Here is a 16,325-nt window from a genome sequence, read left to right as displayed (position 1 = left end):
GTTTTTTCCCCTCTAACTTGCACAGTGCTGCTTCTTTCCTTTTGTCTGGCAGCAATGACTATCTGCTTCACTGCTAAACTGAACTGAGGTTAGGTACGTACGAGAACATTTAAAATGCTTTATGAGAAATTCATGAGGCCACATTTTAACTGAGCTCAGCAAAAAACAAAACAGATAACAATATGTACAAATAGATCATTAGTGTATTTCATTTAGGTCAATACTGGAGACTGTCTACTATCTGATGCACATTCTCAAAGAACTAGGGAAACATTTGAGACATTAGTGTGAAGTGGTTTAACAGTGTATGAATTCTTGAGTTATGGCCTTTGACCACGACAATCTGAGTTCATCATTGAGTTCAAGTGAACGTTTGCGACAAATCTGAAGAAACTGTTTCCAGGTGTTCCTGAGCTATCATATTCACAAGAAAAGGACAGATGGACAGACAACCCAACACTGGCGCAGAGGCACAGAAACCTAGAAGGCTGTGATTATACTAAACAGACCTGTAAACATTTGTCCTTCATGAAGATACTAAATGTGGAATTGTTGTTAACAGTCACAGCACTTAGTCTGGCATGTTTGACTGGAAGAAAAAAATCTTGATTAGAAAGGATTTTAACTACGACATTGAGCCGTTTCTATTCAATATGCATCAATATTTAAGGGTCGTTCGTGCTTCTTGGTAAGCTCATTATGAAAATACAAAAGCATGTGTCTGTGTTGGCACTGGGTAGTGTAGGTATGGATGTAGTCAAAATGTATTCTGTGTGAATCAAGAAGCAACAAGGAAATGAGCTGTGAAAACACAATGGACACAGTCTGCTGAACACATAAACATTAACACTGGAACCATTCATGGTATGACACAGGTGGGAAATGGTTAATATCTTATTGTGTAGGTGGACAGATGTTTATGACACAAATTTATTATCACAGACCGAAATTATAAAATTAACAGGTGTGGGTTTCTACCCACAAGGCCATTTTATCACAGTGTTTGTGTTTCTTTCCCTTCAACTCTTGCGACAAATACCAAGGAACTGCAAATACCTGACAGGTTAATAATCCATTTAAGATCAGAGAGCGTTACTTTTTATAGTGACAGTGAATCAAATGTCTTTGTCTAATGTGAAGCGGTCACTCACACTGCTGAGGCCACAGAGAATTAAGCTAACACTAACTCAGCAGCTCTAATGCTACAAGGTTTTAGCAGATTTGGCCACTTATTTTGGTTCGCTAATGTCATTTTCACACTGGACCAAAAACCCACTAACATCTGGCTTTTGTCTTCAGCGGAAAAGGTGCAATCGTCATTCATTCCTCGATCAAATGACCCGACAGCTGCATATTTTTCGGGTCAAGCTAAAACGAGAGTGCGTTTTAAACTTCCATTCATTGTGCTTCAAAGAATGATAATGTTGCTCTGTGTCTGCTAAATACTTAAAGACTTACTTCTTTGCAAGCAAGCAGTTTAAGATGACAGTATTTTGGAACCATGTTTGCTTCTTTCTGCCCCCAAGTGATCAGAAATCCCTCAAAATCACAGCAGACATTGTCAATCACAGGTGTATCTATGAGCGTTGTTTGTTGATGCATTGCACTGCAATCCTTTCTGTAACAGAGCCTTCATGAATGTTCGTAATTCCACCTTTGCTTTTCTCGCTGCCTGCTGTGGGTCTGTGAATCTGATTCAGCTGGAGGAGATGAAGATACACACAAACAAGACTACACAAGTCTAGCCCGATTTTGAGACGATTTTGATTGGAGTGGAGCATTTGATTTTGACTCTGGAGTGCAGTCAGGAAACCATGGCGAAAGAGGAGGAGGAGGGATGCTGACGCTGCTGCTGTCAGGTGGGACAACAAAAGAGAGGAAAAGTTCATCGAGCTGTGGCAACAGTACCCCTGCCTATTTGACGTTTCCTCGAGGGAGGACCATGACTAGTCAAAAGAGACAAATGTTGGCGAGAAACAGCGGAAGCACTTCACCAGACATTTACATTTGGACTGATCTTTCGTTGTCGAACCTGCCTGCCTTTGACCATGTCCGTTCTCGTGTTCCCCGGTAAATATCTCAGCCTTTTGTCTCCAACCACGAGTCTTTCCCTGCACTTCCTGGATCTTTGTTCACCTGTGACTATTTGATGTTTGGTTCACCAAACATTTCAAGAGAATCTATATTCCATTGAGAGACTATAGCTCCGAACTGATCACTGAAGTACATTGTTACTTATCTGTCTCTGCCAAGCCTGAAATGACTATATGTGAAACTCGTACCCGTCCTAATTGTTATACGGATGCTACCCAGTAGATGTATAAATAATGACTAATGGGCCCAAGTTTACACTACGCCTCTTGCATTTGCTTTTAATGTTATAGCGCATCCATGGTTTTTTTTTTTTTTTTTTTGGTACACAAGATCGCCAGCATCACACACAAGGCTTCTGTTCGTTTGATTGGCAGTTGCTTCACCCACCTCCCAAGTGACCTTCAAACTCAGTCACCCAACCAAAATACAGCAAGACTTTAAGGCACTGTGAACATCAAAAAACAAAAACACGAAGTCTGATCCTGACATTAACAACACGTAAAGTACAAGATGATCAGATTTTTAACAAGAAAGAAGAAGGCTGAAATAAAGAAAAAAAATTAAGGAATCTTTTGAGAAATTCTTCAAATGACAGCATCAATGAGATCTCACACAATGCAGCACAGAACATCTTGAAATACCACTGTCTGCTGGGTTTTAGGTTAAGAAGTCACTCACACTGATATTGATCAACAATGCAATTAAGCCGCCGGGAGATGTGTTATGGTCCTTTTACTCTGCAGCAGTATAAAAGTTTATTGCCTTTCTAAGGTAATTTAGTTATTTAAATTAGGTTTAAATGCATATTCTCACTGAGGGGGATCAATACGTTTATTCAATCACAGCCCAAAAGTGTGAGACTTGATAAGAGAGACAGACACAGAGAAGAATTTGCAGACAGAGAGCGAGATCGTTAACAGGTCATTTGTCTTAGCCTGTCAGCACAGTTTGCCTTGTGTGTCACTCGTGCCAGCCTGGCAGAGGCTCACAGGAAGCCCGCTGGCCTCGTTGGTTAAGTGCCAACCGGGTCTGACAATACCTGTGTGAATGGCCTGACACTGTGAGAGAGATTCACAATGATACCAGAGCCACAGAGAGAAGAGTCTTAGGGCAAAGCAGATTTAAAATGTGTGAGAATACACATAAACACTGAAGCAATACTATAAGTACCGTCTGCCATCTGTAGAGAGTTGTACTTCTGACAACACAGCAAGCTCGACTCTGTTCCACTATCTTCTGCAACTCAATGCAATCTCACAGTGAGAATGTATTTCATCAGTCTCTTTGAAAAAAATAAATGTGTTTCTGTGGTTTACTTGTCATACTCATACTCAACAGATGCACACATTCATAAATCTGCATCTCTTAAAACCCTTGTTGTTAGACATTAGAACCTTTGGGGTGCCCTCGTAGCTAAGGGGTCCCACCAGGGATGGTTGCATGTCACTCCCCATCTATCTTTCCCAACATTTCCTGTCATTCCTCTACTATCAGCTGTTTAAAACTGGCATAAAATCCCCACAAAATATAACTGAAAGTTGAAAACTTTTATATGACAGATAAGACGAGTATACCTACACCACCACAAGTATACAACTATCTATTGTTTAATTTGAAGGGAGCATATCTCTTCTAACGTTGGTTTTCCAACTTTTTGGCTGCGATCTCATCATCAAACATCTACACGGCTTACCGCTGAGGTTGATAAACATTTGAAAAACAATACGATAAAGCACTAAAAACAATAGTAACAAAAACAAGAGGAAAATTTACAAGAGGAAAGTACCAAATATGAAAATGTAAGATCTGGCAAAGTTGGATTATCCCAATTTAAGATGTTAAAAAGATCTTCAGGTCTTTAATTTCTTTATAAAAAAAAATACCAGGGGAGTCTGCTGCTCTAAGACCAGGAAGGAGGATACAGACTTTACAGGTGGCCTGAGTAGCAGTGTTCTGAGTGACTTGTAACATGTAAAGCATGTATCATTTCGGCATGGTCTTCATTCAGAGTCTTCTAATTTTGGCAACGTTTCTAACGTGAAATATTATGTTTTTGCGACCTTATTAAAAAGGCAAATAGTCTCCCTGATCTGTCACTTGTGCCTTATTCTGTTTGGACAGACAACCAAACACTGACTGCAGTCTCTATCATTCTATTTTGGATCCAACAAGTAAAATCTCAAAAGAACGCACTCATCCAAATATTGATATCAGTGAAGCAGGTAAGAAAAGCATTGAAAGAAACGAGGTTGTGGGGCAAAAGAGAGGTAAACAATTGTGTATCATCTCCATAACAGCGAAATTATGTCATGTGGACTAATAATGTGTTCCAGAGGGAACATCCACAAAGAAAAAAGAACCCAGAGCCCAGGATGGTTCCTGGAGGAACACCATAGTTAATACCAAATGCACATGCCCAAAGCTTCCTCAACCAATAAAAAGCTTTCTTCCTGACAAGTACGGAAAATCAGTCAAGGACTCCACCAGCGGGACTCATCTGTTTCCCCAAGTTCACTGATTGAAATGCCATGATCAATCATTTCAGATACAGTGGTAAATGTTACTGATCTGGGCTGACAAATGTGGATTAACAGGGGAGAAAGATACTACATATTGCTGCACATTCACTTTCCTCTGCAAATAAAAGATTTCAGATTTTGTTCAGAGTATAGCCATCTTTTCAAGCTGTCCATTGGGCAAAAAGTGTAAAAACATGTGAGAGAAATGTCAAAGCCTGTTTAAAATCCAATCCCTTCACACTAAAGACTGCACAGCGCAAAGACAAACTAAGTGGATACACATGCTTAATACCTGAAGGTTCTCCAGAGAGGAGCAGTGTAAGGACACTGATCTGTCTGAGGCTACTTGCTGCTTGTTAGGAGTTACATTTCCAAGCAAATGGACAGTTTAGTTTACATTTGCTGTGTGATTTTATTGATCCCAGGGTGGCAATTAATTGTTTTTTGTGAAGAATAAGGTCAGACTTGGAGCAGCATCACTGAAGCTGGCAGGGATGTGCTGTCTAGCTTTTACTTGTGTTCAGATGTTTTACAAGCCCCATGAGAGGGTTTGTGGCACATCTCAGTGGCACAAACTTCTGATTGTATGACATCCTTTATGTTTTATCACTGAGAAAATAAAAGGATCACTCATGCCCCTGTCAAGGAAGAATCCAAACCTTTCAATCAACCGACATCTAAAACCACAGTTTATGCAGTTTATTTGTTGACCTCACTGCAATAGAACTGTTTTCTATTCAAATAAAAGACTGGGTCTGACAATCAATAGTGTTTAGTCACATTTATCATACCTTCTAAGCACTGCAGAGGCAAAGTGCTGCCCTCAGCTCTCAGTTTAGTCATATATCTCCAAACCACAGCAGACAATGGAAATTGCTTGGCTGATGCTTCCTCCTCTGTTTGCCAGAGTGATCATCACCTTTCAAAATCACAGCATTTCATCACTGAACAGGCACTAAAACACAGATCTTCTACATTTTCTATTACTGTGATTGTCTGTGTGGTTGGCATTTCATGGCTGAGAGATGCCACCTGTCAAGTGTCACAGCCCACCCTGATATAAAGCACCACACAACAAAGTTTCAGCATCATGTTGGTCATACTGGTCACACATCATATCAAGCAGCACATCAAAAACAAATAAACAAACTGTACAATCCACAGTACCAAAGTTTTCTGATCCATAATATTAATTCAATTTTGGTAGCCCACTGAAATATATCTGCATCCACTCAAAAATTCTTTCTGCATTTGTGATTTTTTCCTTTCAGAGCTGCATAGGTATGTCGTCTAAAACGAGGATAGGCTGAAAAGTCTGTCGGAATGGTGCATTCATGTGCATTGTTTAGCCTGGAGAAATGACTTTTTTAATTTTTATTTGTTGTTTTTAGGAGGAAACCCATGTTATCTCTTATGCCTGGTCAGATGTCAAAAGACGTCCTAAAACAATCAAATATCATATCAAATGCCAGCTGATTTCAGCAAATGGAGCATGGAAGCTAGTTGCAGTCATTCTGTCACAGAAAATAATACAAAGGTCAGTGTCACATCTCAGCGCTCGCATCCCTCTGGGCTAGAGGGATGGCAAGCCTGATCAGAGGTAGTAAAGCAGACCAGATACCCAACACGTGTCCACCGGAGTGATTGTATGAGAGGATGCGTGCTGCTGCTGACTGAACGTTTGGCTGGTGGGATAATCCCTTGGAGCTAATGCCTTAAGCAGGGCTGAAATCTACCAGACCCTGCTTTATTGTACTGTGGATGAATAACAAAGAGAACATGTAGAATATGAAAGAAAGCAGAAACACTTTTCGACTTGCAAGAATTAAGAGCAGCTAACTTTTGACCTTATGGAGCATCCAAAGCTTCGAGTGCTTTGACAATATGAAGCCGTGATGAGTCATGCATCAGATTAAACCTGCTGCTGAAGAGCCGTAATATATGAAAATCATTATGTCATAACCACATCTGTGATGTCTGTGTATGCTACAGATTTCCAAAAATGAATATATTTTACAAAGAAAGTATCAGTGTACTGTGTCATTGAATAATGTGACTTTTCACCTTATTTCAACATTTTGACAAGATTTCAATTTTAGACATTTTAGGAGGCTCTGTGAGCAAGATAATTCTATTTATTTTTGGTCACAACAGATGAATAGGGTCATGATTTTACAGCTTGCCCTCTTCCCTCTTCCAAACAAGTTTGGCTAACCAGTGGGTTTGTTTATGACCAGTCCAAAACTGCAAAAAATAAATTAAAGTGGAAATAAACTGGTACAGTATTATCTTTTAAGTTAGGAAAAAAACTGCCACTACAATATCACATTGAGCATATTATGACGTCACTTATTCCCTTCTGCAATGAGGTTTTTGGAGCCCCAAGAGTACAAAACCACATGCAACCCATGTCCATCAGTGTAAACTATAATTTTAGCCTGACTTTGAAGAAATAATCACAGTTGACAATATTACAAAGCCAAAATGATTATATGTCATTTCCACTGTACTTCGATGACATTCTTCTTTTCATTAGATTGAAGCTCCGACTGCGACTACTTAATGACTGTTCTGGTGGCTCTGGTTTGATCTCTCTGGAGTGACGTGAAAGTGTGGCTTTGAAGCTCAGAGGTGGAAATCTGAAGCCTCACATCAACGCAGAGAGATGACTCTCCAGCTTGTTCAGGAGGAGTCTGCCAGGCCACTGTCTGAACATTTTATTGATTTAACCACCTTTCTTCTCTCAATGATTTGGATGAATGATCAAATATTTGTTTAATGCTTATTGAACAGGAGAAACACAAAGGCAAACACATTTTTTCTATTTTAATGTTAGCATGCTATCATAATTAGTACACAACACACTAACACACTGACAAAGTACAGCTGAGGCTGATGGGGATGTGATTAGACCTGGTGGTGGTGCAAAATCCAAAGGATCACCAAAGTTACTGGGATTCATACTCGGGGCAAATTTCATTGCAGTCCATCAAATAGTTGTTGTGACAACTCCGTCTCCATCAGTGAACTAACACTGCTATCTGTAAAGCCATGCCACTACTTTCCTGCACGCTGCATTATATATTCTGAACAAGCAGGACAGAAGAATCTATAAAGGTTTTGGAGATGTCTTCATCACAGTAGTGCAATGTAGTAAGTGGTAGCTAACCACAGGTTGGGTTTTTAAGACTTGATGCTGCTGAAGTGTCCTTGAGCACTGAATCCCTCCCAGCTGATGTGGAGCGTGTAGGTATTAATGAAGTAACACATTACTTATCAAGAAGCACTTCAATCTTGCGTTCATCGTTCATTCATTTATCTCAGGTCCACTAACGTCTAAAAAAATCTGGATAGGAGCAGCAGTTCGGACACGCTCAGCAAGACAGACAGACGTGGACTATAGCAGTGTCATTACAAGGGGCCAGACGGTGGGTCTATTTTTAGCTCCAGTCCTTCAACTCACAGTGGGTTTGAGTGTGTTGAGGTTGGCAACCTGGTGGCCATGTCATTAACACCCTCTCACTTCCATTAAATGACAGCCACCGCAGACCTCGCTAAGCAAAACGAATATATGTGTGTGCATGTGTGTGTTGTTCAATGTATACTGAATGAGGTGTGTTCTGACCCTTTGCTAACAATGAAATTATGTGGAAGGTTCCTAATTGTGGAGTCACACAGTTCACAAAAAACTAATGCCATCAAGCTAAAGCCTAAGCAACAGGTGCTGAGAGGCTAAAACGTGCCATATATTAAAGTGAATGGCGGAAGATGTTATCGCTTTGTTGATAAATCGGTTTTGACGTTGATTTTGTTGGTGGATAATTACAAAAAATTGGATTATAGACATCTAATAATATGTTATATGATCCTGTTGAAAAAATGAATGTCAAACTCTCAAATATCAATGCCTCAAAAGTCAGTTTTGCTCAGACTCACCTGCAGTTTTACACCATCTCAGTCTGGTCTTGGACCTAAGGGCTGCTTTTCTCCACATAGATACGACTTACCCACACCCAATAAATGCCAGCACACGGATACACAACAGGCCACACGAGTTACCTGAACGTCAAATCACTGAACTTCTACACGATTAAGTCAACCTTACTTGAAAATGCCAAATAAATTCATGAAAACATTTTTTTAACAAATATGTCCTCATGTTCTCATCACCATTAGTGTATTTAAGTGTGAAGATACATCATGATGTCAGACCAACCCGTATGATGTCAGGGTTTCCATCAGGATGCAAACTGATGCCTCGTCCACACATATACGATGAGCATTATTCAAAAAAACCTAAAACTGGAAAGCTAAAACTGGAGCTTTTGAAAAACTAAAGATATAGAGAAGCTCTGTCTGCAGCGTTGACACGCAGACAGAGAAAACTGAGCTTATGTTTTGTGACGACAGTGTGCGCCGTTATTGCCGATTTTGTACGATGACAGACATGACCAAAATAGTGCTGGTTCTAACCTTGCCAACTGGAGATTTTACGCTTAAACATAAATGTACAATTACTCTTCCACTTCTGCTGAGGAGCAGAGGCATCAGAAAGTGCTACAGCATCCCTGCCAATTTAGGAATCCTGCTCAGGCGATAGCAGGTCAAGTCTTTGCCACAGTAGGATTGCAATTTAGCGGTCAGACCTGTAGTTGCAGGTACCCTACCAGTAATAGCTTTTCATCACAGGACCACATCCAGCCTGCCAAAGCTTCCCCTCCAGCCCCTCTCTACTCCATGGACTCACCATCAAACCGCCTGTTCCCAGCCAATTCCCTGGTACTGACAGCAGTGCCCTGGTCGGACAGCGAATTAACGCATCCCACTATGGCGAAGGTATGACATGCCTTAGTCTGCCGCTGATATTCTTACCCTTACCCGAACCAATCATCACTCCCTGTGCCTAAATCTAATCTCCTATTCTCCAAATTATAAATGTTCTATTTTTACTGAGCATGTTAAGGGCCTCTTAAGTTGCTCTTGGTTGCAACTGGATAATTTAGTAACTCCCATTCTTGTAAAATTAGGACCAACATGAATTTTTGTCCAAAATGAGACAACCTGGAAGAAAGAATTTAAGGTTATAAAAAGTTATATTTTAATGGTCAACAGGCTCCACTATCCTGCTAATTATCTTCCACCTCAGTGTGTCAGGGTGTTTAGAATATACAGTAGCATGTATACCTCACTTCACCCTGCATAATCACAAATTAAGAGCGATTTTGCCCACTGCTGTGTCCCTGCTTGACTACGATAATGAGCCAATTAGAGATGCCTCAAGAAGTCCAAGAGTGATCTACTAGGAGGGGGTCCAGGGATGGGGTTTCATAGATGATGACATGACCACAGGCGCACACACACACACACACACACACACACACACACACACACACACACACACACACACACACACACACACACAGAGTCATGTTTCCATCACTTTTGGGGACATTACATAGACTTGCATTCATTTTTCGGAGGCTTACCTGAACACTGAAATAATTCCAATCTTTAACCAAACCCATGTCCTAATCCTTACTTAACCCCTTTGAAAAACTGACAGCACTCTGTTAAAGTTAAACTGGTTTTCCCAAAGACAAAACATGCACATACGCACAGTCTCAAACACACACCTGCTTCAGTGGAGCTGAAGAAAATTGAAGGAATGCCTGGATTCTCATGTATATTTGTTATTTTTCTTAATCCAGGTTTCACTGTTTAAAAGTTAAATACATTATATATTTATTTTACTAGTTATTTAATAGGGCTAGTGCTCATTTATCAACAGAAAAAATAGTTTTCATTTGTTGTTCCTGGATCAATGTTTAAAAAAAACACACCATAAAAATAGAAGAAAACAACATGTTTTATAAAATGAATGTATACAACATAGTAAACATGTGCAGAATAGTGCAGTACATATCCACCAATAAATAATGCCACATTATAAGTAAAAGTCAAAGTAAAGTAAAAATATGAGTATATTATTCCTGCATATTTTAAACTTTAATAACCCTTTAATATCCAGGTTTCAGAGATCATTGCCAAAATGAATCCTGGGTGTTAAATATCTGCGTTTACTTTTAGCATAAAAAAGTAAATATCAGTCAGAAGCACATTTTACTCTTAAATAGCAATATCAATGTCATTTATTAAGTATCTGACTCTGTGGACAGCCGACTAACATGCTGACGGAGCTCATCACTGTGCTGACGAGATAACGAGACTCAAGAGTCTGCAGCCATGCCTGCAGCTGAGGCTGTGGAACAGCGGTGCTTGGAGCTAAATGCTAACGTGCATACAGTGACAATGCCAGCATGCTGATGCTGATGAAACAGTCAGCAAAGTGGCGAGCAGCAAAGAGGACGTGTAAGGAGAGGCTGTGAGAGGCCGGTGAGTGATACTTGGAAGTAGCATTATCACAAACAGGAGGGAACAAGTAGAAGGAAGTGAATTCCCTGTCCCACGTACGTGACTGCCCTGCACACACAGGCACACACACTCTCAATCACACACACAAGCATAAACACACCGGATGGCAAAAGCAGCAGATGGCCTGGGGATTATTTTCCTTCTATCCCCACCCCCCTCCCCCGAGCCGGGCCGGGCCGCTGAAGCTTTACTTGTGTCCCTGTCATTCCGGCACAGTGTGCCAGTGTGTTTGCTGACCTGGTCTCTCCTCACCTACTCTCCTTACCTATGGCATCTGGTGGCCTACAAAGCATTTTCAGTTATTACCTTAATGAAGCCACACCAGGCCCTCATCTTGCATTCCAAAATAATAATCACAAAAGCTTTAATTTTTTGTGCCGACCTTCACAAATGAAGAAGAGATTGACCCCCTCACTGACCAACAGTCCACCTGCATGTACTGTATTTATCTCCCATTATTGCAGTATAACTTCTTCTAATGCAAACTCAACATGCTTGCAAATTATTCAGTACCATTACTGTCTGTATATATTCCAAACTGCCATCTAGAAATAGCTGAGTGTGGGTACTGACTGAGCTGTCAGAGACTGTGTCCTCCCATCCTCGCCTTCTGCAACCATTCACTCTTTTCAGAGGACTGCCAGCCATCATGCAGGCTCTGAGGGCCCTCGACACAACAAGGAACAAGGAAGTAGGAAAATGGCCTCTGAAAAGTATCACGGCTCTCAAGAAACAAGGATGCCACTCTTCTGGTTTGTCTGCATGTGCCTCACTCAGGGGGAAAGTCTGGGTTCCTTTAATCAGGGAGAGCACATCTGCTACGCCAGGGATAGAAACAGAAACTCTGGCTTTGGTCAAATAGGTCTGTCAGTGGTCAGGAGGATGAGGGGATATAAAAGCATGTATCAAATTTTTCAACAAATTTATATCAGGTAGACTGGAAAGATGAAAACTGTCAAAGAGCACTGCCGTAAAAGCAGAAACTGGGAGACAGATGTGAGCCATGGTGTCAAAATCAGATGCTTTGAATGGCCATCAGATGAGTCTTAAACTGAACCGAAGTGGGACTCACTGACAAAGACTCTGTGTTGTTACATGCACTTAACTGAACAGGTGACAGTCAGCCTTCTCCAGTGATCTGATTTCTTAGCTGTCAGGTAACTGACGAACCGGGTTTCTGTACTCAGGATAGCCAAATAGGGAAACCTGATTTCCCATGCATCTATTTCTCTTGGGCTATGTTGGCCATAAATACAGGTAACTGGGTGTCTAATTGACTTTTACTGAGCACACACACATGACAAAAGACTACAGACAAGGAAAGTAACAGCGGCGCATTTTCATTTTAAAATAACTCCAAGCAAAGTAAATCTGAAACATAGTAGCATTTGGAGGCCTAAATAATTTGTTTTTCACTGCTGAACATTTGAGTGTTAAATTACTGCTTACTTGCTACTTCAGTTCATGTAAACGCACTGATGTCACAGGTCCGGAGATATAGATAAAAACTGAGCGGAGCAGTCAAGACTTAAAGCCAGTGTATGAGAGCACTTTTTCACCTATTCAATAATGACAAAAGCAGTGCCAAACCATATACAAAACAAAACAAAACCTGAATAAGCAAGACAATACCAGGACGCACAGAGGAACACAATGGGACATGATAGAAAGTAGGGTCGAGGGTACGGCTCATGTGAGAGTGAAGCAACTCTACACTATGTTATGAGGAAGTGTAGTGTTGCACAAAACGCAGTGATGGCACACTGTTAGTCTTCTTTATTAATGGTGGACCATGTGACTTTGCAGGTATTCTATAAGATTATCTGACTATTTCCTGGTTTGCCACTGAATGTAAACATTCTGTGAGAAGTTTTAAGCTGTTTGTGCCACATCGTGCATGCACATCCTCTTGCACGTGAAGGGGAGAAAAAAATGGGGACCCCCCCCCATTAAAAGAATTTCTGTTTAGTCCTATGCAGCAGTTCAAAACTTGACCAAGTCTACTATAAGCAAAAGTTCTAAACAACGCTCATATGATCATAAATAATGAGATCATCGAAAGTCTGGAAAACATCCATCTGTTGTAAAAGCAACCATATCATTATCAAGATAAATGTGATTTTATGATCTATGCTGCTATAGATTTGAGGTCCCATCATCCTGCTGGAAGTCTACCTCTGAACCAGATGAATGCAGTACAACTCAAGAACAATTATGCTGTTACTGATACAGGTGAACATGAGCCACACTCTCCATCAATCTCTGTGCAAGCTATGAAGCAAAATTACGTTTTTCTTCATAATCCCACTTGGCTGAGCCCACTGCGACCCAGCTGTGCTTCACCCGCCTCCCCCAACCTCACTCCTATCTCGTCATCCTGTAATAGACGGGTTCGGCGATGTTGGCCCTCCAGCCTCAGGCGGCACTCGCACCCAAGATGAGAAATGGTCAAAAGCGATCAGTCAGAAACAATAGGCCAGGGGCTGAGAGTTAGAGATAGGCAGACAATAGTTCGATGGTGTGAAAATCAATCAGCATGTCTGTGAAAGAAGAGCAATTTGTCATCTGGAAAGGAGCCAAAATGTTAAATAAACTGGTGGCAGTGTGGGATGCATCTGGGTTTTTTTCAAGTTTAATTAACTAAACTTTATCTATGTGAATACACATGCTTGTTTTCAGCGACAGCTTGTTTCTTATTCTTTCACTCGCACACCTGCCCGGCACACCCACAGTCTCCTGCTCCAGGCCACTGGTCAGCTTCACCTGAACAGCTGCAGATCAAGTGACTTGCTGAAGGGCACCTCGGCAGTACTTGTGAGGGATATGTCATTCAGTTTCACTCATGATCTCTCTTTTACAATGAAAGCAAGTGCACAGGCTCCATTGACATGTATTTCTAGGTTGGTACTTCCAGGAGTGAAGAAGCCATTCGATAACAGAATTTTCAGCCACTAATAAAACTTCGAGCACCCTGGATTATTTCCTTCTTTGATAATCAAAATGTCATTAAATATGTCCCCGTGGAGCTCCAGAGATTCCTGTGAGCCTCTAGTTTACAGGGGTCATGCTGTCCAGCACATTTACCACACATAAAGTTTCAGTGCACAGAATGTCAACCAGAACAGTAAAACTTTTTGTTTTTTCAGAGTATTACAACCTAGTTTCAAACCTTTAAATAGCCTCAATTTGACAATTATAAGGCTTCTGCTATGGATCCAGTTTTAACCCATTAAACATGTATAGCTGAGAGATGCTACGATGCTTGCCTACATGCATAACAAATTCTTTCCTCTTAGAGTCAAAATCACAGCTCTGCTTTACTTCATGATCATACATTCACACATCTCCCGTGACACCGATCACTGCACAGACTCTTTTTTCCTCTTACGGTCCAGGTACAGCTGAACTGATACTGGATTTTTTTGGTTTAAAAATCTGATAACAAAATCTACAATATTCATTTTGATATAGATCCCTTAAATCATTAAAAAATGACATTTTCCATTTGAAAAATAAACTTGCCTGTACTTTTTGGTGAGCTGTTTTCTCAATTACTCTGAATGTATCTTCTCTGCAGCATTCTGTACTGTAATTTCTTATTACTTACATCTTTTAGGAAAATATAACCTATGTGTTCTAAGACGTCAGCACATCTGATTCATCAGTCTCGCCAGGTTGTACGCAGTCCTTTCTCACTGATATTAGGGTTGACTCTTAAACTCAGATATCTAACATTAAAAGACCAACAGCACTCTAATGTAAATACATGAATGTTCTTCCAGTAGCGATCAAATACGCACTCCATTCAAATACACACTCCAAATAGTGCCACTGCTTTCCATTTGAAGGAGCAAACAGATAAAAGTCTGTGTTTTAGTCCTTGGTATGAGATCAGCATCTCAACTTGCATGTGTGTCACTTCTGACAGCTTCACATGGTTCTGGAGACATTTACATCAGCCACTTGTTATAATGTCAGAGCAGGGTATAAAATATACTGAGCTTCCATTATGAGCCACAAGGGCTTTAAATCGCACGTGGGGATCTTAAAAGTAACTACTGAAAAGTTTTGGGGGGTTTTTTGTTGTTTTTGTTTTTCTAATGCATATTAATTAATTAACGGGTTCTCTATTCTCATCACCTACATGTCAGTGGTGGAATGAGGCAGATGACAATAATATTACATCATGTTCCTCCTTTTTTCTTTGTCTTGCCTGTTTGAAGTTTTCTATTCAAATTCTTCATCCATGTGATAATAAAACATCCCCATAGGAAGTCGCGGTTTTGCTGTGATATCTGCACAACAATCCCCAAATCTTACCATCAATCGTAGAGAATTAACTTGGCTTTTTGCATCATTAAGTACCAGCTCATTCTTCATGCCAGGCCTCCATTCTTCTGTTTCTATACTGACTTCATTGTTATTAAACAAAGACAACCTGCAGCCATGAAGTGAGACCTTACCTCTGACACACAGCAGGGACATCGCAGCGGGATTTTGTGCAACAGTTCCTCCAAAGCCGATGAGCCTTCACTGAGTTTGCAGCCCAGTTGCCTGTTGCACAGCAGACATTTAGACTGCTCCTAAATGTCGTTCACTTTCCGCTTCATCACACCGTGCCAGGGGAAAAAAGTACAGATATGAGGCAGGTGGACGGTCCAGGGTGTCCTGAGGGTTTGAGGAACGACTGTCACTGGCAAATATCGACTACCGACCGGCTGAAATCCGGTTGAGCGGGGCGGCTCTTGTGCTGCATTCGTAGACCACGGTGAAAGTAGGAATTTGGAAAACCCAGCACGCATGTAGACGTGCATGGTGTGGCGCAAAATACTTTATGTCAGGCATCACTGGTAATGATTGCGCCCCTCAAGAAGGAAGAAAACAACGCAAAGGTGATGCAGAGTCATAAATTTGCGATTTGCCTCTCGGAAAAAACTGGAACGCCTCCTAATATTGGATTTCCAAATCAGAAAGTTGGAAGAACCTCAACAAACCTGACCTCAATATCTACCATGGCTGCTCCACTGATTAACAAGTGAAAGCTGCAGTAAGATACTGTTATTTGTGTTTTATTAAGTCCGTCATACACACAGTAGTTCTAAATATGGGCAAGTTGATATGGTGTTTGTGGTATTGCGTTGCTATCCTCGTTTTCCTGGAGGTGTCTGTCTTGGTTTTCGGACTTGTTGCATTGGAATGGTCAGGTTGGTGTGACCTCTCTCAGTTTGACTTCCAAGCTAAATGCACCATTAGGAGTTGGAACTGTTTCACCATAATTAC

General features: G+C 40.9%; 1 protein-coding gene across 1 annotated transcript in view; it reads right to left on the bottom strand.

The window, feature by feature from the left end:
• unc13ba (unc-13 homolog Ba (C. elegans)) overlaps window positions 1-15,754 on the bottom strand; it is a 163,168-nt gene extending 147,414 nt beyond the window's left edge. Inside the window, exon 1 of the mRNA XM_076730114.1 lies at window positions 15,509-15,754. Coding sequence (XP_076586229.1) covers window positions 15,509-15,530 — 22 coding nt within the window. The 5' untranslated portion in view covers window positions 15,531-15,754. The remainder of the gene's footprint in view (window positions 1-15,508) is intronic.
• Window positions 15,755-16,325: the final 571 nt, after the last annotated feature.

The sequence above is a fragment of the Chaetodon auriga genome, chromosome 5 (genome assembly GCF_051107435.1).
Source record: "Chaetodon auriga isolate fChaAug3 chromosome 5, fChaAug3.hap1, whole genome shotgun sequence".
Classification (NCBI taxonomy): Eukaryota; Metazoa; Chordata; class Actinopteri; order Chaetodontiformes; family Chaetodontidae; genus Chaetodon; species Chaetodon auriga.
The sequence above is the reverse complement of the archived record's forward strand: the minus strand, read 5'-3'. Positions and strand labels throughout refer to the sequence as shown.